The following is a 22,184-nucleotide window of genomic DNA, read 5'->3' on the forward strand; positions in this document are numbered from 1 at the left end:
AAACATTCGAGAATAACGATACGTAAAATCAATGGTCTTCACCCATCTCTCACTCCTCACACCACTGATATCCTCGTTCATAGTCTTGTCACCTCCCTATTGCAATTCACTTCTCTTTGGTGTCCCTCAGAAACTTCTCCACAAACTTCAACTCGTCCAGAATTTTTCAGCCCGGATCATCACCAGAATCTCATCCTTTCACCACATCAACCCCGTCCTCCAAGAGCTCCGCTGGCTCCCGGTCAAATATAGAATAAACTTTAAAATTCTTCTTTATACATTTAAAGCTATCCATAACCTTGCTCCCCATACCTATCTGACCTTCTTCAAATCTCTATTCCCTCTTGTTCCCTCAGATCCTCTTGCTCTCTCCACCTCTGCGTGCCCCCACCCCCTCCTGTCCATCTCAGCACAATGGGTGACAGAGCCTTCAGCTGCTCTGCCCCCAAACTCTGGAACTCACTTCCTTCCAACATTCGTAACATCGATTCTCTTCCCACCTTTAAGTCCCATCTCCCCACCTATTTAAAATGGCATTTTCTGTGTTTTAGTTGTATTTTATTTCTTGCATTCTATTTGTGATTGTATTTTATTCATTATAGTACCTATACTTGTCTGTGACTGTAAAGTGTCCTTGAGAGCTTTGAAAGGTGCTTAAAATGAAATGCATTATTATTATTATAATATATAGCAGGGGTCCGCGCATGTGCACCGGACGTCAGCCCGGTTGGGACTAGTCCATGCAGCGACAGACCTGTGAGCTACATCATATTTTTTCATTATTTTTTGCCAGACGGGCACATCAAGTTGAGACTATAGAATGCTAACAAAGTAAAGTAAAACAGCTTCATATGCAACATGCATGCCAAAAACTTGCACATGGAAAAACCAAAAGCAAAAACCAAAATTCCAAGTCAGCCGTTGTCACATGAAGCAGACATATTTGTAATATTACTTTGGTTATTTTTAACAAAGTGAGTACCTTCTGCTCTATTTCTAAGAACCGGGTCAGGTCATCTGCATCAAGGTGGTCTTTGTGGTTGCTATAGGTGAGCATGAGCAAGTACAGGTCTCGGCGAGTCGACATCATCTTGTAGAAGGAGCAAAATTCTTCAAATCCCAGTGTTCCTTGGTTGTCATCAGTGTCGGCCTCCTGCAAAACCCGTGCAGGCAAATCCATCAACTTCACGCATAGTACTTTGGCATTTTGGACAAGTTTGTGATAGTATTGTTCAAAGAGAGGGTTATTGATCACAAACCTGTTCTGTAAACAATCCATAGAAAGCATACATTATTTTCAAGTCTCAGTGCAGGATGAACTCTTTTCAGAAGCAATCTAATTTGTGTGAACATATCTTCCGCTGAGAACACTGCAGCAAATGCTCAGTTGAAGAACAACGTTCATTGGACACCAAACATCAATCAAGCCTTGCTCTTTCCAATTCATTATGTATGAAACGGGCACTTAACTTCTTACCAGGCTTCCGCTCAACATTTTAGTTCAATGGCTAATATGGATTATTTCATTAGTAAGAATTGCTGTAGCTGCCTCTTCCAACCGGGCTTTCCCTCCTCGGCTACATCCACAAGTCTGCTGTGATAAATCATTTAGCAAAGCAACAGTAGTGAACCCTGCTTTTTTGGCAGTTTACAATAAAGCAATGACACTGGTGATGGATTCATTCTACTTCAGCACAAGAAACACATGAATAATAGCACTCCCCCAAAAAAATGACATCAGTCTACTCTAGCTCATGAGCGAGTGTCATAAAAATCCCAAATTTAAACTGTTTCTGGCTATAACAAAGTAAAACACATTCCGAGCAACATACTGTGATCTCATTTTCAGTTTGTGTTTTGGTTTTTGATACCAGCTGAACAGGGATTCCAAAGTTTTCTTTCGATATTCAATTTCACAGAATCTTACTAGGTAATGTTGCAATGGCTCTTGCTGCTAATTATTAGAACATGTTTGTCTGAATCTATTTTGTTATGTTCAAGGCCCTATGTTTGTGCAAAGCACAAGCTTAATGCAAAGCATGTTTGAATCAATACTAAAAAGAAGACGATAATATAAAATGAATTTATGTCTCCAATGATTCAGGGGTCTGATGTTTTTTTATAAATGAAATACAATCTACAACACATAGTCAGAGTGCAGAATTTTCTGTCTGCGCCTCAACTTGGACCTGCTTCCAGCTGGTCTTAAGTCTCGCGACCTTTCTGGAACAAGGATCGTGAAAAAAGAAAATGCCCTCGTTCTACTGGACTGCACAGCATGGTGCAGCGCAGTCTGCCAAATTCCCAAAGAGTGAACAAAATTTGCCCTGACATGAAAATGAAAACACATCAGGTTTCACGCCGCGGGTACGTGCGCTGTCTATGGGAATGGAACCCACACTCTGAGTGGGATTTTCATTGAGGAATACAAACCTATCTCCCGGTTTACTAATTTTATTAACATTTAAAAATTGTCACCAACCACATACATTATTTTTTTAAATGTGAACTACTTGTGAGATACTTCTCTGCTTGCTGGCTACCGCCGCCGACGTGCCTTTAAGCAATGCATAGTGCCTACCACTCCAGTTTAAGTAGTGCAACAACTCTGCACACCTCTTTCACTGAGAGGGTTCTATTTTTGTAAATAGCGCATCTGCGTCTCAGCACAAATGCCAGAAAATCCTTATTTTTGTATTGCTGCAAGGCTCGCTGCACATTTGCCAATTTGGCAGGTCGGCCCCACGAAGAAGAAGTGGCTCAGAGATACGCCTGGCGGAGATACACTTCAGTAGCAGAACGCCTAAACCTTACATTTGCTTCGGCCATGTCTAACAGCAGGGCAGAGTATACATACTTAACAACAGAGGTCACCAAGGAACACATGAGTAGCCCGAATGCTTGTTCTACAAATCGCTCACCAGTGAGGGGATATTGTGAATTCTTACAAGTTCTATCGTCTTAAATTCTAAGAGTTATGTGCATTCAATTGCTGCAGTCTCTGGGGAGCAGTTGAGGCTGTTAGGTGTGGTGTTTATGGACACAGGAAGAGCAGGTTGACAGGTTTAAGATAGGACAAACTACTTTTACAGTATTGTTGTAGGTACAGGCATATATGGACAATGACTACATTTGACAGAATTGGGCTTTGTAAACCATCACGATAAATGTGAAATACAACTATGAATGAATCATCAATAATTTAAACTACTTTAGGATTGAGATTTCACAATATAGTAACTTTATTCAGGGTTTCCCAAAAATGTATCAAAGTATGTCCTCGGCAAACTGAGTGAAATAGGCTGCATGTTGGGGGAAACATCATTGATAACAATTCCAACAATGTATTCAATAGAACATAGATTTTGTAATTGATTGCAAAAAAAATACACACATGTACAAAATGTAAATTGTATGAAGACATAAAAACGTACTAATTAACAACAGAAAAATGTCAACACAATTATTTAGATTATAAAGTTTTTTTTTTTTTTTTTTTTTAATTGTGCAGCCAGTGATGGCTAAGCGGCATCAAAACTAATTGGCATGTCAGTCAGGCGTGTCTTAACCTCCCTGGCAGGGGCGCTGTCGAACTTCTAAGAAAGATTTAACAAACCCCAAGGGTTCGATTGAACCCAGGCTATGACCCACTGTGTTAGTTTCAATTATCTCAGTTGTCCAAATACTTCTGAGCCTCTTAAAATTTGAGTTATTTTTCATATTTTTGTGGATGCTATAAAATTACGGTTAATGTCTACACTATACGACACCCACAATGTGATTGTTTATTTCAAATCAAATCAATTGCGCAGATAAGTAAATAAACATGCAGTGTTCATCTACACTGTGACTAAATTATCAAGGGAATTAACTGCCATTTCGTGTCTTCAAAGTAGCCCTGGGATCAACTCCATAGGTGATTTGCGGTAAGTGGGTTAAGGGCAGAAATTAAGATTGTCAACACACAAATCGTCATCGAAACACACCGGGCCAGATTGGTCTCTTGTGTGTAAACCTTGCGCTACGTTAGAAGCCACTTCTAGCACGAAAGGCACCATATGGATGCCCGTCATCAGAGCAATGGATTAAATCCAGTAAACAGGCTCGCTTCACTGTGAGCGGAAGGCTAGCTTAACATGGCAATGTGCTAATCCTCTTGAAGAGAAGAGTTAGTGACAAAGTCATGTGTTTCTACAGCTCTAGAGGTATTTTCTATTTAATTCATTTATGCCCATGGTGCTTCTTCACCATTTTTTTCTGTACAAGTCATTGAGTCATGTTAGCTGATAGAGTGTTTTTATACAATTAGATTCCAACATTAGCACTCATTTAATGGAGTACACACCAGAATTAGACAAGGTGGAATGACAGTAAGTGTGAAGCTCAAAATCATTCTCACAATCATTTTGACTTAAATAGTTTTGAAAAGTAAGATTTTGGAAAAATGTCATTAATTAAAAATAAAATGTTTATTTGCATACTTTCGGAAAGTCCATATAAAAAGTATTTAAATTGACTCAATGATAACAAAAAGTGAATACATATTACATTTCCTACTGTACCTTGAACATCTGTTTGACCTTTTGTCGGGGTAGGTTGACGTTGAGTTTATGAAGGAGCTGGAGGACCTCACTGATGCTTAAACTTCCGTCACCATTCTTATCGGCCTCCATGAAGGTCTGTTTTAGCCACGTGATATCAAAGAGAGTTAAAGAAAGTTTAAGTTTGAAGGAAATGGATGTTATTTTGTCCTTTATTCATGCTACTATAAGCAAAGAAAATTATTGTACCCCTTTCATGCACAAATAATGATAACCTCTACCCTGATAATATTGATAAGTTGTCCACTGTACCCACTGCTGTCCCTGAAAGTGTTAAAATGTCAATTTATGATTGTGCAATATAGAGTACATGGTTAAAGCGACACACAACAACAAGCAGTCACAGCCAGCAATAACATGAAAGGATATTGGTCTCGTGTACGCTGCCTCTTGGCCAAGCTGTCCTCATCACTGATACCAGCCACAAGGTATTTGAAGCCTGTGATCCAAGTTCGCGCTTCCTCGCCGGTGCCAGACACAAGATCAAGGGACTCCATGTGTTCGCCGTAGTACAAGGTGAAGCAACAGTTGGGGTCAAAGCTGCCCTCGGCATAACGTTGGAAGATCTCGGACTGCTTACCCTCACACACTTCCCGAATGGAATCTATAGAGACTAGTGAAGAAAAAAGAGAAAAATGACCATTTAGGCAACTTTTTATTAATACTGAGAGTAATGTAAAGAGTGCAAAGACATGAAAAGCATCTGATTTTTGTTCTCTATATGCCATTTTTAAATATTTTAAAAAGCATCCAGGCAAGTCTTGTGGATAACCACAACATTCATTCATACAACATGACATGAATGAAACACTGCTGACATACTCATCCATACATAATGAATTGGTTCTACCTGAACGTTCAACTATGCTCCATACGAGACAAGAAAATAAACTCACCTTACTTGCTTACTTACTTGCTCCTGTACACGACATCCTCCCATGTGGTTTTCACTATGGTTAGAATCATTTTTCCTCACGGTAGTTCATGAATAATGCAATGATATACACCAGGTTACTGAGAGCGTAAGATGATTTTCATAACCTGCAGTGGGGTGATGATTCTTCAGCTCTAGACACCACAGGGTAAAACCTGACTTAGCCAACACTGACACTTGTCCCACCAGATTGGGCAAGATTTTTTTGCCTCAGTCTCATGTTTCCCGGGAGTCCTCTGGTCCACTCTGATATCACGCGTTTACAAACTTTGCAAACACTCAATTTTGCACTCACTATTCAGGATCTTTGTAAAAGACTGATCTTCAATCTTCCACAACTCTCTCTGTTACAATTAATGATCTCTACTATGTAAACTCCAAAGTTACAACTTATTCAGATCTACAGTAAATATTGTACCTGCGCAGAAAAACTCAACGGTTGTCCATTTTCATTCTTTTGTGTGCAAGTTTCTAGTCTGTAGAAAGAAATTAAGCATTTGGTCTCTGTTACAATACCTTCGGAGGGGAAAGTGGTTGAAACAAACTAGCAAAGCACAGTCAGACTGATATATAGATATCTAACTAACTTAACTTAAAAAAATGGACACAAACTTAACGATCATGCCTCTCCCTCTCTAACCTGCATATCACTATCTCACTCACTTGCTCACTCAATTAATTCAGATATAAGAGAAAGTCTTTCAAAATGTGAAACTGTCATTTTTTTGTCATTATATTTTTTGCATCATAAAATAAAACAATACTTACACCCAGAGGGGTTATGAAATTGACTGTGAAATGTATTTATTTGCAGTAGTTAATGCAACTACCCAGTTTATCCTATCCAGACTAAATGAAATGTCAAAGTATCAAAATGGGTTGAAAAATACTGGAAATCAGCCAAGCTTCCCCCATTAAATGTTGCGTCTTTCCTCCATATATTTGCAGCGTGAATGCAGGTGTGATTACATTGTGGTCTCAAGGAAGATGACACTCACTCTTGGCTTTTTCATTCTTGCGTGATGGCCTCCAGCGGATGCAAGATTTGTGTTCGTCCAGATAGAAGAACCGCACCAGTCCCTTGGAGCTGCCACGAAGCTTCACCATCTGTGTACCCATCTGCATGGAGCTCATACATTTCTCCACTGGGGAGAAAACCAAACAGACAAAACAAAGCGTTGGAAAAGATGGAAAGTTGACAATTAGAAAAACAATCAGCTCCATGCAGGTGTCATATTTTTTAATAAGGGCATTGTGTGCCGTACGAAAGGTGGTGGAAAGTAAAATGTCTGTATGATATTACAAGATTCGGGTGTGGCTCATTGGAAGAACAAGTAAAGGGATTGGATAAACAAACCATTTTTACAATATATTTAAAACTGTTTGATCCCCTCAAATATCAGCTAAGTAAGTTTTTTTTTAATGGAGGGGACCAATCATACGTAAAGATCAAACACACTGAGAATAGAGGATATGTACTTGACATCTTTTGTGGGTGAAAAGGTCCAGTAACTCCACAGGAACCTAATGAGGTCATGTTTGGCAGCGAGTGGGATAACTACAAGCCCCATGGAAGCAGGGATGTGGCCTTCCAAATAACTGTCACCTTCCAGCACAGCACAGCAAATTTGGCACCCTTTTAAAATGCCACGATCTAAATAAGGACAGCCCACTGCTAGTCCACATGACCTTTAACAGGTCCGAGCTTGTGTCTCAATCAAAGACAAGTAGTTTGACAAGAGCAGCATCTTCACAGCCCCGCTTTGTTCAGTGGAAGGTCAGTGCTTTTGGCAGTCTGCGGCTGGATGGATGCATGGCTTGAGGAACCCACGATAAGAAAGGAGCGTCAGCGCAGAGCGCCGATGCGTATGTGGAACTGTTGCAGCTTGGAATTGAAGCAGATTTATGTGGAACAGGAGATGTGAGACAATCTCTTTTCGTCAATGGATGCTACAGCTGCGTGTTTACTTTCAACATTTAGCTTGTAGTCGACGTGCACATTCCACCATGATGTCCCTGATCCACTGGTGGAAAGATGCTTTGATCCTCTCCTCTTTCATCTAGAACTGCTTCATGTCATCACAAAGAGGGTACAGCAAGTCCGGAAGAATGAATGTCTCTCTGCGTCTTTGTTTTGTCATATTGTCTCCATGCTGTCATATTATTTGTTATTTAGTTTTTTTTTGTTATTTTGACTTCAAGACGGCGCCGCGAGAGTGGCTGCCTTTCCAGCAGCTCATGTATTTTGTTTTTCTACTTTCATTCCTTTCATCACTTTGCTGCTGTGAAATGTAAATTTCTCCACTGTGAGACTAATAAAGGCATATCCAATCCAAGAGTGTGTGTTGCAGTTTCAGACTAAACTGACCTATGGATGGATTGGCTTTTAATAAGTAATATGGAAATTGAATCAATCATTATGAAGTTGTTTCAGTTGCATTAATCGCACCTGTGTCTGAATGGGTGAGAATTTTAATAAGCAACTGCACATGTGCAAATAATATTAATCTCCGGTGCCTCCTCAGAACCTAAGGCTAATGCACAGGGGAATAACATTGTCTGGCAGAAATATTACCAAAATCCCACATAGTGACAAACTTCTAAGTAACAAAATTTGAATGACAACTTTATTTTCATGTTTAAAAAAAAGGACAAAGTGCAGCTTGAAGCAAAACTTGCCCTCAGGCATTTAAAAAAATCCTCCAGGATCTTCCATAGCGTCACGTCAACATGTCAGTCAGATGACAGGCAGCAGATGAAAAAACAGCTGCTTCAAGGTAATATATATTGTGAGAATTTGGATGGTGCATTTGACAACAGCCTGTTTTGACACTAAATATATTGTATGTATTACTTTTATTCCGACATTTTGAGTGCCATATATATATATATATATATATATATATATATATATATATATATATATATATATATATATATATATATATATATATATATATATATATATATATATATATGTAATGGAGTTGTGCACTTAGATTATTAAATTATGAAGGAAGTGACGCAACGGCGCACAGTGTGGCACCTTGTCCCGCCCATAGTTTCCAGAACAATCTGGAGGAGATTAATGGTGAGTCGCAATTTTCTGTTGGTCTCGATTAACGCGCATTTTCATGAAAATATCTTATTTTTGTTTCCCCTTTTATACTGTCTAGTGTTATCTAATTAGTTCCCTTATTCATTTCGAGTCCAGATTACTTTTTTGTTATTATTTAATTCACGTTTTGTCGAGTGGAACTTTGAAGCACATGTGCTTCATAGTGCTTTTCTATTGCGCAGTTAATCACAAGACGAAACAGATGCGACTTCACCCATCCCTTCTCCAATACTGTGTTGCAGGTAATAATTGCTTCATTTCGTTTTTATTGTACAATATTTAGTTTCTTGTGTTGTGTTTCATTTGCCCGTGAATGTTCGTGGCGGGTTGAACTGTACGCCCTTGCAAGCGCACCGCGTGTTCTCCCGAGTCTCCGCGTATGATGCATTCAGGGACATTATGTAAATAAAGTTGAACTTGTGTTGTATTCTATTTTTCTGTAAATAACCACTATACGATCACACGTTGTTAATTATGTTTTGTTATCTACAATGTTTTGCATTTGAGAACAATCTGGAGGAGATTTATGTTAATCATAAGACGAAACCCATGCGACTTCACCCATCCCTTCTGTACGGAGCCCCTAAGGGGACATCGAAGAAAAAAAAAAAAAACTTTGCGAGATCTCGCAAAACTTTGCGTTCCCTCGCAAAACTTTGCATTCCCTCGCAAAACTTTGCATTCCCTCGCAATACTTTGCATTCTCTCGCAAAGATTGCGAGATCTCGCAATCTTTTTAAAAAAAAAAAAGTGCGTTCCTGTACTTCCGGGTCAGCTTGGCTCAGGTAGACGGTCGCGCGCGCTGCTTATTGAGAGAAGGCAACAACTCGGCGCATCATGGAGGAAGACTTGGAACACTTCTTGCAGTCAAGAAACGTCCCTCACGTGGACATTGCACGTATGAAAAGCGACAAGGTGGGCATACAGCTACAAAGTCTGATGTAATAAGCAAAACAAGAGAAACATGGACATTTTTTTTCGAAGTAGTATTGGTAGTAGGTCAATAAAGTGAAAGTGAAGCTAACATTTCTATCTACTCTACCTGTACTGTTAATTCTATTTTAATAATGAGGTTATTAACACAATTTAAAATCGATATTACAGTTAGTAATTGGGCTGCCGCTACCTAATGTACTATTCTCGTGTAATACTGAATACAAATAATGATGACTGTAGTGTCCCATCACTCATGTGAATATGTTAAATGTATTAAAAGTTATTGATAATTAAATAAACATGTCAAGTATTTATTCTCACAATTTATCTTTGCAGGTTGACATGGCAGTAATTGCTATGATGACCGAAGAGCAAATGGGCAAATATATCACTTCTTATGGTGATCGAATAGCTGTCCTTTGCTTTTGTCATCAGAAAATGTCCAGTGGTGATAATGAACTGCTCCTCCAAAAATTAAGAGGCAAAATAAGATCAAGGAAAAAAGGTGTACTGGCTGAGACTTCGGGAGTACTCCAAAACCATGTTGATGGGATGGCAAGACATAACAATGTTTCTGCAGAAAAGACTCAAAGGAAGATTTATGGCAACGATTACCATCAAGTGAGGACAAGCAAAGGTGGAGGAACAAGGTATGCCATCCTGGAAAAAAACAGCAACTGTCGCTCAAATTTTGGAGCTGGGAAAAGGGCTATTTTTCCCAGGTGGAAGCTCAACCAAAGGACCTGTTGAAGACTTTACTTTTGAGGTCTGTGATTTCAAAAGAAACCACATTGCTTTAGATGAAACAATTGGCAGACTCTATGAAAAAAAACAAATTGAAACTGTTAAGATTTTACATTGGCACAAAAGAAAATACTCCAACATCTCATTTGGATGAATGCAGTGAAGCTCATTCATCTGTCACCAACATGGTGGGAGAAAGTGCGCAATTGATTGATTGACTCTCTTATGTCTACACACACATGCACACACATCAGTTTAGGAGCATTTCATTATTTGTACTTTGAGATGTAAAACATCTGTCATGGTCAACCTTGCATAGGGCAGTCTACAGTTGTATTTTCCATTTGTGTCTACAATTGATTTCATGGTTATTATTCATTCATTCCATTTTCCATATCACTTATTCTCCTAATGGTTTCGGATATGGTGCCACTTTCAGTTTGACCTAAAGGTTTGAAGTTGATATGTCATGTAATGTTGCAAATATTTGCACTGTTCAAACAAAAGCAATTATTTTTGTACTTGATATTGTATTCTATTTATATGTTTGTGATTTCTGTTCATACAAATTTGTCAATGTTAATAAAATTTGTTCCAAATAATTCATGTTTTTTTTTAAACACAAGACACCACCTGCTGACGAAATTGAAGAGTGACAATTATGTTATCATTTACAGGCAAGTGATTGTGTACTGGGGTGCAGGAATACTATTCAGATCCACATTGGTTAAGTATCTGTGGTTAAAATCAGCAACCAAGACAGTATATTTATTGACACCCAGAATGATTTGACAAATGAACATTTCATATTGATCAAATATGCTTTCCTTATACAGTAACAAAAACAGCAGACAAAAAATGATTTAAATTGTGATTGCAATATATTATTCGTCCTCAAATGTATCCCAATAATCCATTTAAAGTGAAGTGATAAAAGAAATGATGAACAAAGGGTTGAAGAAATGGCAATGGTCGTCGGATTCAGCCTTCATTAAATGTTACTTCGAACCAGTTGAGGAGCCATAAAATGGTTTCACCCAAACACACACCAAAAAATATATGGTTATTGCTTTGAGTAATTCATGTTTAAATTTTAATGTAATATAATTCCAGTATGACTGGTATTGTTACGGTACTCGAGGCAAGGACGCCGGGCTCGAGTGGCGAGGGAAGGAGGGAAGGCTTGGATCCGAAATGCAACGGCGAGACAGAGATCAGGGTAAAGTCTTTTACTGGAACACGCATGCAAAACAACAAACTCATAAAGTGGGGAATGTGCGTAAAGGCAATGGAAGAAATAGCGAACCTGACAGCAAGGTAGTAATGGGGGTGACTTCCGAAATATTCCGACGGAGACAGGATAGCGCAATCGGTAGATATAGTCAGAAGGCACAATTACGGGAATGACAAACAGCTGTGGGAACCCAGGTGCGTGATGATGGGAGGGGCCGTCTCCAGGGAGCAGCGGAGGAGATGACAGGAGGGGCGGGGCGCGCCCAGGACGGCGACGAGATGTGACAGTGCCCCCCCCTCAACGGACGCCTCTTGGCGGCCCACCAGGTTTGGAAGGGTGAGCCGCATGGAACGCCCGGATGAGAGATGGGTCGAGGATCCAGGCACGTGGGACCCACTGTCGTTCCTCCGGTCCATAGCCCTCCCAGTCGACCAGGTACTGCACTCCTCTGCCCATGCGCCTGGAATCCAGTATCTCCCGCACGGTGTAGACCGGTCCGTCGGCCAACATCCGGGGGGGAGGTGGGGGGGTGGGCGTGGGGGCTAAGGAGCTGGTTTCCACTGGCTTGAGGAGGGAAACGTGAAAGACGGGGTGGATCCTCATGGTGGGTGGCAGCCGGAGCCTCACCGAGACCGGGCTGAGGATGGCCTCGATGGGGAAGGGACCCGTAAAGCGTGGGCCCAGCTTGGCTGAAGACCCTGCCAGCCGAAGGTCCCTCGTGGACAGCCACACCTCCTGCCCGACCTGGTAGTTGGGTGCCTGTCTCCGATGACGGTCCGCCAACCGCTGGTTCCGGGATGCGGTGCGTGTCAGGGCGTCCCTGGTCTCCTTCCAGACTCGGTGGGCCCGTCTGAGGTGATTACAGTTAGTAATTGGGCTGCCGCTACCTAATGTACTATTCTCGTGTAATACTGAATACAAATAATGATGACTGTAGTGTCCCATCACTCATGTGAATATGTTAAATGTATTAAAAGTTATTGATAATTAAATAAACATGTCAAGTATTTATTCTCACAATTTATCTTTGCAGGTTGACATGGCAGTAATTGCTATGATGACCGAAGAGCAAATGGGCAAATATATCACTTCTTATGGTGATCGAATAGCTGTCCTTTGCTTTTGTCATCAGAAAATGTCCAGTGGTGATAATGAACTGCTCCTCCAAAAATTAAGAGGCAAAATAAGATCAAGGAAAAAAGGTGTACTGGCTGAGACTTCGGGAGTACTCCAAAACCATGTTGATGGGATGGCAAGACATAACAATGTTTCTGCAGAAAAGACTCAAAGGAAGATTTATGGCAACGATTACCATCAAGTGAGGACAAGCAAAGGTGGAGGAACAAGGTATGCCATCCTGGAAAAAAACAGCAACTGTCGCTCAAATTTTGGAGCTGGGAAAAGGGCTATTTTTCCCAGGTGGAAGCTCAACCAAAGGACCTGTTGAAGACTTTACTTTTGAGGTCTGTGATTTCAAAAGAAACCACATTGCTTTAGATGAAACAATTGGCAGACTCTATGAAAAAAAACAAATTGAAACTGTTAAGATTTTACATTGGCACAAAAGAAAATACTCCAACATCTCATTTGGATGAATGCAGTGAAGCTCATTCATCTGTCACCAACATGGTGGGAGAAAGTGCGCAATTGATTGATTGACTCTCTTATGTCTAGACACACATGCACACACATCAGTTTAGGAGCATTTCATTATTTGTACTTTGAGATGTAAAACATCTGTCATAGTCAACCTTGCATAGGGCAGTCTACAGTTGTATTTTCCATTTGTGTCTACAATTGATTTCATGGTTATTATTCATTCATTCCATTTTCCATATCACTTATTCTCCTAATGGTTTCGGATATGGTGCCACTTTCAGTTTGACCTAAAGGTTTGAAGTTGATATGTCATGTAATGTTGCAAATATTTGCACTGTTCAAACAAAAGCAATTATTTTTGTACTTGATATTGTATTCTATTTATATGTTTGTGATTTCTGTTCATACGAATTTGTCAATGTTAATAAAATTTGTTCCAAATAATTCATGTTTTTTTTTAAACACAAGACACCACCTGCTGACGAAATTGAAGAGTGACAATTATGTTATCATTTACAGGCAAGTGATTGTGTACTGGGGTGCAGGAATACTATTCAGATCCACATTGGTTAAGTATCTGTGGTTAAAATCAGCAACCAAGACAGTATATTTATTGACACCCAGAATGATTTGACAAATGAACATTTCATATTGATCAAATATGCTTTCCTTATACAGTAACAAAAACAGCAGACAAAAAATGATTTAAATTGTGATTGCAATATATTATTCGTCCTCAAATGTATCCCAATAATCCATTTAAAGTGAAGTGATAAAAGAAATGATGAACAAAGGGTTGAAGAAATGGCAATGGTCGTCGGATTCAGCCTTCATTAAATGTTACTTCGAACCAGTTGAGGAGCCATAAAATGGTTTCACCCAAACACACACCAAAAAATATATGGTTATTGCTTTGAGTAATTCATGTTTAAATTTTAATGTAATATAATTCCAGTATGACTGGTATACGGAAACAAAAATGCTTTCACCAAAGGTTAATGTCTCTGACCCCTGAAAACATCATGCTTCTAATTTAGAATTGCAGTAAGGGCCTCTCTGAGGTGCAAGTACAAGTTCACAGCCTGATACGGCTCTTTTGGTGGCATCAGACCAGACTGGGCCATTAAGGAAGCACACAATACAAATACATCCGGATCACAAGGCATAGTTAAACGGAAGACACACTGGCTTTTGCATAGTTGAACTTGTTCATTGTCAACTGTGGAGAGGAAGTCCCTTGTGCCATAAAGTTCAGGTAAAGAATACATCACGTTGGGCCGACCACTGGGGACATTTATGTTCTTTGAGGGCCTGATGAGATGGCTGTTCCAAACACGGGCAGTATCATCCAACTCATCCTGTTGAGAATAAGATCAGAATCAGAATCATCTTTTTTGCCAAGTATGTAGTACACACAAGGAAATTGTCTCCTGTAGAACACGCTGCACTAGTCTCATCAAAAAAATGGAGGCACTATACAGTTCTATTTGGGTTACTTTTTAGAGAGTTAATTGCTTGAGGGAAGAAGCTGTTTAAATGCCTGCTGGATTTGGTGCGCACATACAGACAGATTTAGGAATAGTTGCACAGTCATAGCAGCTCTTATGAGCAAGAAATTATAGAATTAGACTGCTTTTCTCTCCCTGCTCCCTCCTTTCTACCTTACACTCGTCACTCATGTTTACTACTCTGCCCATCCCCACTTTTCCTTCATCTTTTCCTTGATCATTTCACCTTCACCCTATGTCCCCACACACACAGACCACTATCTTCTTTCCACTATCCGATTATTTACCTTCTTTTGTGTCCCATCAACACCCTCTCAAATACAAAAATACATATTTCATAAATGGAGCTACAGAATATATGAACTCACCTGAATAAGTTCCATGCAACAAAATTGCAGGATGCTTTTGTCCAGAAATCCACCATCAAAGAAGCCATTGTCTCTGAGGTCTTTGAAGAGTGATAACCAGAATTCCATGCATTGGCTGCGAAGAAACCCCCACCAATATTCAATTCTTTTATTGGCGGTGCTGGCTCCATCCAAGTAACTGTCAAGGGTGCTGCCTGGCGGTATGGGCACCAGGAAACGCTGGAAGCCTTTAACATGACCATTTTCAGTCCCCAAATCAGCTCGAACGATTCGAGGACAACCTCCCAAACGGTGCACAACTTCAATGTAGTAACCTCCAATTAACTTTGGGTCACTACTTGTTGTGTAGGCATTGAGCCACATTATTTTCCTTGAAAAGCCATCAATAGCCCCATTGATGCAAATTCCAAACGGTTTCAGTTTGTCATGAATCCATATGCCAAATAAAATTCGAGAAGTAGTTTCGTCGTCTCAGACGTCTTGCTTGCCTTAAAGACACTCCTCTCGGATCCAACTCTTTCAGGACCAGACGAACATCCTCTTTCCTGACAAGAAGCCCATGTTCTCTGCACTTACTGTACATCCACCTGTAACCGTGTAGTTGTCCGGAATTCTGCAACTGGTTGTGAATAAAGTCAACCAAGACGCCCAAGTCATCGAACGTTTTTCGGCGAAATAGTCCACTTTTGTTCACCACTCGCTTCAAATGTCTTTCACTTATTAGTAAGCCGTGTTTAATCTCGAGAACGGATTTTATATCTTTGTATTTCAAGCCAATTTTAAAGTAAAACTGGATTAAAGGAACGAAAGGGTGAAAAGGCTCCATGTTTGTTGTTTTCGGTTACACTAACAATGAACCGGAAGTACATGTACGCGTATTTTTTAAAAAAAGATTGCGAGATCTCGCATTCTTTGCAAGATCTCGCAAAGAATGCGAGATCTCGCAAAGAATGCGAGATCTCGCAAAGAATGCGAGATCTTGCAAAAGTATTGCGAGGGAACGCAAAGTATTGCGAGGGAACGCAAAGTTTTGCGAGGGAACGCAAAGTTTTGCGAGATCTCGCAAAGTTTTGTTTTTTTTTCTTCGATGTCCCCTTAGGGGCTCCGTACTTCTGCCATACTGTGTTGCAGAAATAAAAGAAATAAAAAGACACATCCACACGTCTGGTCTCATTAATACGGCAGCATCGTGGTTGAGATGAATACAGTCACTGTTGTGACACCCGTCATATATATATATATATATATATATATATATATATATATGGGTGAGACGAGGAGGATTATATATATATATATATATATATATATATAAAATCCGTTTTTCGTAAGATGGCGCCCCCCTGTGTGGCTGCCTCCACAGCAGCTCTTTCCCTTTCTTGTCTACTTTTTCACTTCTTTACTTTTCCGTTTTTGTTTTGCCTGATCTCGCTCCATAAACCTACGGAGAGGAGATGGGCATCTTTTCTTTTGCTCATCGCCGTTATTTTTTACTTTTTCATCGCTCCTGTGAACGGGGAATCCACGCGCACGCGGAATCCCATTGTTTACAGTCGAGACCAGCTACTAGCGTGGCGGGCTAATAGCGGACTAGCGGCCGCCGCACCAGACATCCCCGATGAATTGAAGAGGAGGAAACGAGGATGTCGGGCCGGGAAAGATCGCCGCAAAAGAACGAGGAAATACCGACACGTTCTCCGGTCCGTCATCATGGGGAACGTGAGATCGCTCCCAAATAAAATGGACGAGCTGGCGGCGCTAACGCGACATCAGAGGGAGTACCGGGAAGCCAGCTTGCTACTCGTCACGGAGACATGGCTTTCGGCAATCACTCCGGACGCCCACGCAGAGTTGGAGGGCTTCCAACTCGTACGAGCGGACAGAAATGAAGGCAGCGGTAAGCAGAAAGGAGGGGGGATTGCTGTATTTGTGAATGACAAATGGTGCAATCCTGGGCACATCACGGTGAAGGAAAAACTTTGCACTCGGGACATCGAGCTGCTAGCCGTTAGCCTTCGGCCGCATTACCTGCCACGGGAATTCTCACACGTCATAGCCGTGACGACGTACATTCCCCCTACGGCAAATGGCGGCGCTGCCTCCGATGCCCTCATATCTGTTGTAAACAAGCTGCAAACCCAGTCCCCCAACGCCTTGTTTATCATCTCAGGGGACTTCAATCACATTTCCCTGAAATTCTCCCTCCCAACATTCACACAGTATGTAACTTGTGCCACCAGAGACAATAACATATTGGACCTATTTTATTCAAACGCCAAGGATGCATACAAACCCTCCCCCCTCCCCCCTCTCGGAAGAGCAGACCACAATATGGTTTATCTCCAGCCTGTGTACAAACCCCTTGTCCAGAGGCAACCAGCTGTGACCCGCACGATCAAAAGATGGTCCACAGAAGCTGAAGAAGCTCTGCGGGACTGTTTTGATTCAACCAGGTGGGAGCTCTTTACTGAGATTCATGGGGAAGACATTGACTCACTCACCAACACCATCACAGACTACATTAACTTTTGTGAACAAAACACCGTACCCACCAGGACTGTGCGGTGTTTTGCCAACAACAAACCATGGATTAATCCCGACATAAAAGTCCTCCTGAAGGAGAAGAAAAGGGCTTTTGTGTCGGGCAACAGAGAGGAACTGAAGGCCGTGCAGATCCAACTGAGGAGGAAGATCAGAGAGGGGAAGAAGGCCTACAGGATGAAAATGGAGGAGCAGCTGCAAGCCAGCAATGTCGCTGGTGTCTGGAAGGGCCTGAAAAACATCTCAGGCCACAAAAGCCCAGTGACATTGAACAAAAAAGACAAGGACTGGGCAGATGAAATCAACCGCTTTTTCAATCGGTTTGACAAGACGCCAGCCGCCCCCGGTCCACCGTCAACTTCACCTGTAGCTGCACCTGCACCAACTCTCACTGTGGCCTTACCCTCCCTGCCCCCTCTCACGACCAGCTTTCCGCAACCAACAACTGCCCTCCCAACCGTTGCCACACCCTCAGCCGCCACTCTGCCTCCTGGTTCCTGCCTGTCTGTCACAACTGCGCAGGTGAGGAACCAACTGAGGAGGATGAAGGTGAGGAAGGCAGCAGGTCCGGATGACATCAGTTCCCGACTCCTCAAGACCTGCTCCGACCAGCTGTGTGACATTGTCCAGCACTTGTTCAACCTGAGCCTGAAGCTGGGCAGAGTTCCACAGCTGTGGAAAACGTCATGCCTGGTCCCAGTGCCCAAGATTGCCAACCCCAAAGAGCTCAACAGCTACAGACCGGTGGCGCTGACGTCTCACCTGATGAAGACGCTGGAGAGACTCGTCCTCGCCCACCTGCGACCGCTGGCAAGCTCATCGCTGGACCCGCTGCAGTTTGCCTACCAGCCCAGCATCGGTGTGGAGGATGCCATCATCTACTTCCTCCATACGGCGTTGCTGCACCTGGAGAATGCTGGGAGCACGGTGAGGATCACATTCTTCGAAAAAAAAAAAAAAAAAAAAAAAAAAAAAAAAAAAAAAAAAAAAAAAAAAAAAAAAAAAAAAAAAAAAAAAAAAAAAAAAAAAAAAAAAAAAAAAAAAAAAAAAAAAAAAAAAAAAAAAAAAAAAAAAAAAAAAAAAAAAAAAAAAAAAACCCCCCCCCCCCCCCCCCCCCCCCCCCCCCCCCCCCCCCCCCCCCCCCCCCCCCCCCCCCCCCCCCCCCCCCCCCCCCCCCCCCCCCCCCCCCCCCCCCCCCCCCCCCCCCCCCCCCCCCCCCCCCCCCCCCCCCCCCCCCCCCCCCCCCCCCCCCCCCCCCCCCCCCCCCCCCGGACAGCCCCTCCACGCCCCTCCTGCCCATCCTGACAGCTCTGGGTAGCTCCTTTAGCCAGAGACTATTACCCCAGGGGACTTCAATCACATTTCCCTGAAATTCTCCCTCCCAACATTCACACAGTATGTAACTTGTGCCACCAGAGACAATAACATATTGGACCTATTTTATTCAAACGCCAAGGATGCATACAAACCCTCCCCCCTCCCCCCTCTCGGAAGAGCAGACCACAATATGGTTTATCTCCAGCCTGTGTACAAACCCCTTGTCCAGAGGCAACCAGCTGTGACCCGCACGATCAAAAGATGGTCCACAGAAGCTGAAGAAGCTCTGCGGGACTGTTTTGATTCAACCAGGTGGGAGCTCTTTACTGAGATTCATGGGGAAGACATTGACTCACTCACCAACACCATCACAGACTACATTAACTTTTGTGAACAAAACACCGTACCCACCAGGACTGTGCGGTGTTTTGCCAACAACAAACCATGGATTAATCCCGACATAAAAGTCCTCCTGAAGGAGAAGAAAAGGGCTTTTGTGTCGGGCAACAGAGAGGAACTGAAGGCCGTGCAGATCCAACTGAGGAGGAAGATCAGAGAGGGGAAGAAGGCCTACAGGATGAAAATGGAGGAGCAGCTGCAAGCCAGCAATGTCGCTGGTGTCTGGAAGGGCCTGAAAAACATCTCAGGCCACAAAAGCCCAGTGACATTGAACAAAAAAGACAAGGACTGGGCAGATGAAATCAACCGCTTTTTCAATCGGTTTGACAAGACGCCAGCCGCCCCCGGTCCACCGTCAACTTCACCTGTAGCTGCACCTGCACCAACTCTCACTGTGGCCTTACCCTCCCTGCCCCCTCTCACGACCAGCTTTCCGCAACCAACAACTGCCCTCCCAACCGTTGCCACACCCTCAGCCGCCACTCTGCCTCCTGGTTCCTGCCTGTCTGTCACAACTGCGCAGGTGAGGAACCAACTGAGGAGGATGAAGGTGAGGAAGGCAGCAGGTCCGGATGACATCAGTTCCCGACTCCTCAAGACCTGCTCCGACCAGCTGTGTGACATTGTCCAGCACTTGTTCAACCTGAGCCTGAAGCTGGGCAGAGTTCCACAGCTGTGGAAAACGTCATGCCTGGTCCCAGTGCCCAAGATTGCCAACCCCAAAGAGCTCAACAGCTACAGACCGGTGGCGCTGACGTCTCACCTGATGAAGACGCTGGAGAGACTCGTCCTCGCCCACCTGCGACCGCTGGCAAGCTCATCGCTGGACCCGCTGCAGTTTGCCTACCAGCCCAGCATCGGTGTGGAGGATGCCATCATCTACTTCCTCCATACGGCGTTGCTGCACCTGGAGAATGCTGGGAGCACGGTGAGGATCACATTCTTCGACTTCTCCAGTGCCTTCAACACCATCCAGCCCAGTCTACTGGGGGACAAGCTGCAGCATGCCGGAGTCGACCATCACCTCACATCCTGGATTACAGACTACCTCACAAACAGGCCACAGTACGTGAGGGTAAAGAACTGTGAGTCGGACAGGCTTCTCTGCAGCACCGGAGCGCCGCAGGGAACAGTCCTGGCTCCATTCCTCTTCACCCTCTACACCTCGGACTTCAACTACAACACCCCAACCTGCCACCTTCAGAAGTTCTCTGACGACTCAGCTATTGTCGGCCTCATTACAGAGGGGGACGATAGGGAGTACAGGGGACTGACAAAGGACTTTGTGGACTGGTGCCAGCAGAATCACCTCCAGATCAACACTGGCAAAACCAAGGAGCTGGTGGTGGATTTCTGCAGGAAACAATCGTCACCTGCACCATTGAACATCCAGGGTTCGGACATTGAGAGGGTGACCTCCTACAAGTACCTGGGTGTTACTCTCAACAATAAACTGGACTGGACAACAAACACGGATGCCCTAATCAAAAAGGGACAGAGTCGCCTCTTCCTCCTCAGGAAACTGAGGTCTTTTGGAGTTCAGGGGTCACTCCTAAAGACTTTCTATGACTCTGTGGTGGCATCAGCCATCCACTATGGCATTGTCTGCTGGTCAGGCAGCATCACCACCCGGGACAGAAAAAGACTGGAGCGCTTTGTCAAGCGGGCCAGTTCTGTCGTGGGCTGCTCGCTGGACTCTCTTGAGGAGGTGGGCAACAGACGGACGCTAGCTAAACTAAAAGCTATGACGGACAGCCCCTCCCACCCCCTCCTGCCCATCCTGACAGCTCTGGGTAGCTCCTTTAGCCAGAGACTATTACACCCGCGCTGCAAGAAGGAGAGGTACCGCCGCTCGTTCCTACCGACTGCTGTCAGGCTTCACAATTCCCAATGATCACATGTGAAAAAAAAAAAAAAAAAAAAACAAAAACTGGACACTTGTAAATATGGGTTGTTGCAATATATCTAAATGCATTTCTTGATTCTGCACTATGTACAGTCTTGTTTATAGAACGGTTTTTGCACATCTACATTTGCACAGTATACAGTTGACATTTTTATTTTGTTATGCTTAGAATATCTTGTTTTCTATCCTTTCACTCCCACCCCAACCCCATCCCTCTTCAATTGCTGCTGTGGACTGCAAATTTCCCCATTGCGGGACGAATAAAGGTATTCTGATTCTGATTCTGATTCTGATATAAAATCCTCCTCGTCTCATATATATATATATATATATATATATATATATATATATATATAAAATCCTCCTCGTCTCACCCACCATGGGTGGTGTCTGTCCACCATTTCAGCTCGGGTCCTCTACCAGAGGCCAGGAAGCTTGAGGGTTCTGCGCAGTATCCGTGCTGTTCCCAGCACTGCGCTTTTCTGGACCGAGATATCCGATGTTGTTCCCGGGATCTGTTGCAACCACTCGTCGAGTTTGGGGGTCACTGCCCCGAGTGCTCCGACCACCACAGGCACGACTGTCACCTTGACCTTCCAGGCTCTCTCCAGCTCCTCTCTGAGCCCTTGGTATTTCTCGATTTTCTCATGTTCCTTATTTCTATTGTTTCCATCACTCGGGACCGCTACATCCACGACAACGGCTTTCCTTTCCCCTTTATCTATGACCACGATATCTAGTTGGTTGGCCATTACCATCTTGTCGGTCTGTATCTGGAAGTCCCACAGGATCTTTGCTCGGTCATTCTCCACCACCTTGGGAGGTCTTTCCCATTTTGACCTTGGGGTTTCCAGTCCATACTCCGCACAGATATATATATATATATATATATATATATATATATATATAGTAAAGTCTCGTTATATCGATATCGGATATATCGATAGTCCCGGTTATATCGATACTATTTCTATGCACG

General features: G+C 43.0%; 1 protein-coding gene across 1 annotated transcript in view; it reads right to left on the reverse strand.

Moving 5' to 3' along the window:
- plch2a (phospholipase C, eta 2a) overlaps positions 1-22,184 on the reverse strand; it is a 90,312-nt gene that overhangs the window by 42,006 nt on the left and 26,122 nt on the right. The window contains exons 2-5 of the mRNA XM_089003251.1: positions 6,534-6,680; positions 4,971-5,214; positions 4,563-4,692; positions 983-1,153 (exon numbers count right to left, since the gene is read on the reverse strand). Of these exons, the coding sequence (XP_088859377.1) occupies positions 983-1,153; positions 4,563-4,692; positions 4,971-5,214; positions 6,534-6,680 (692 nt within the window). The remainder of the gene's footprint in view (positions 1-982; positions 1,154-4,562; positions 4,693-4,970; positions 5,215-6,533; positions 6,681-22,184) is intronic.

The sequence above is a fragment of the Hippocampus bargibanti genome, linkage group LG01 (genome assembly GCF_051943395.1).
Source record: "Hippocampus bargibanti isolate YZ-2025 linkage group LG01, ASM5194339v1, whole genome shotgun sequence".
In the NCBI taxonomy this organism is placed as follows: Eukaryota; Metazoa; Chordata; class Actinopteri; order Syngnathiformes; family Syngnathidae; genus Hippocampus; species Hippocampus bargibanti.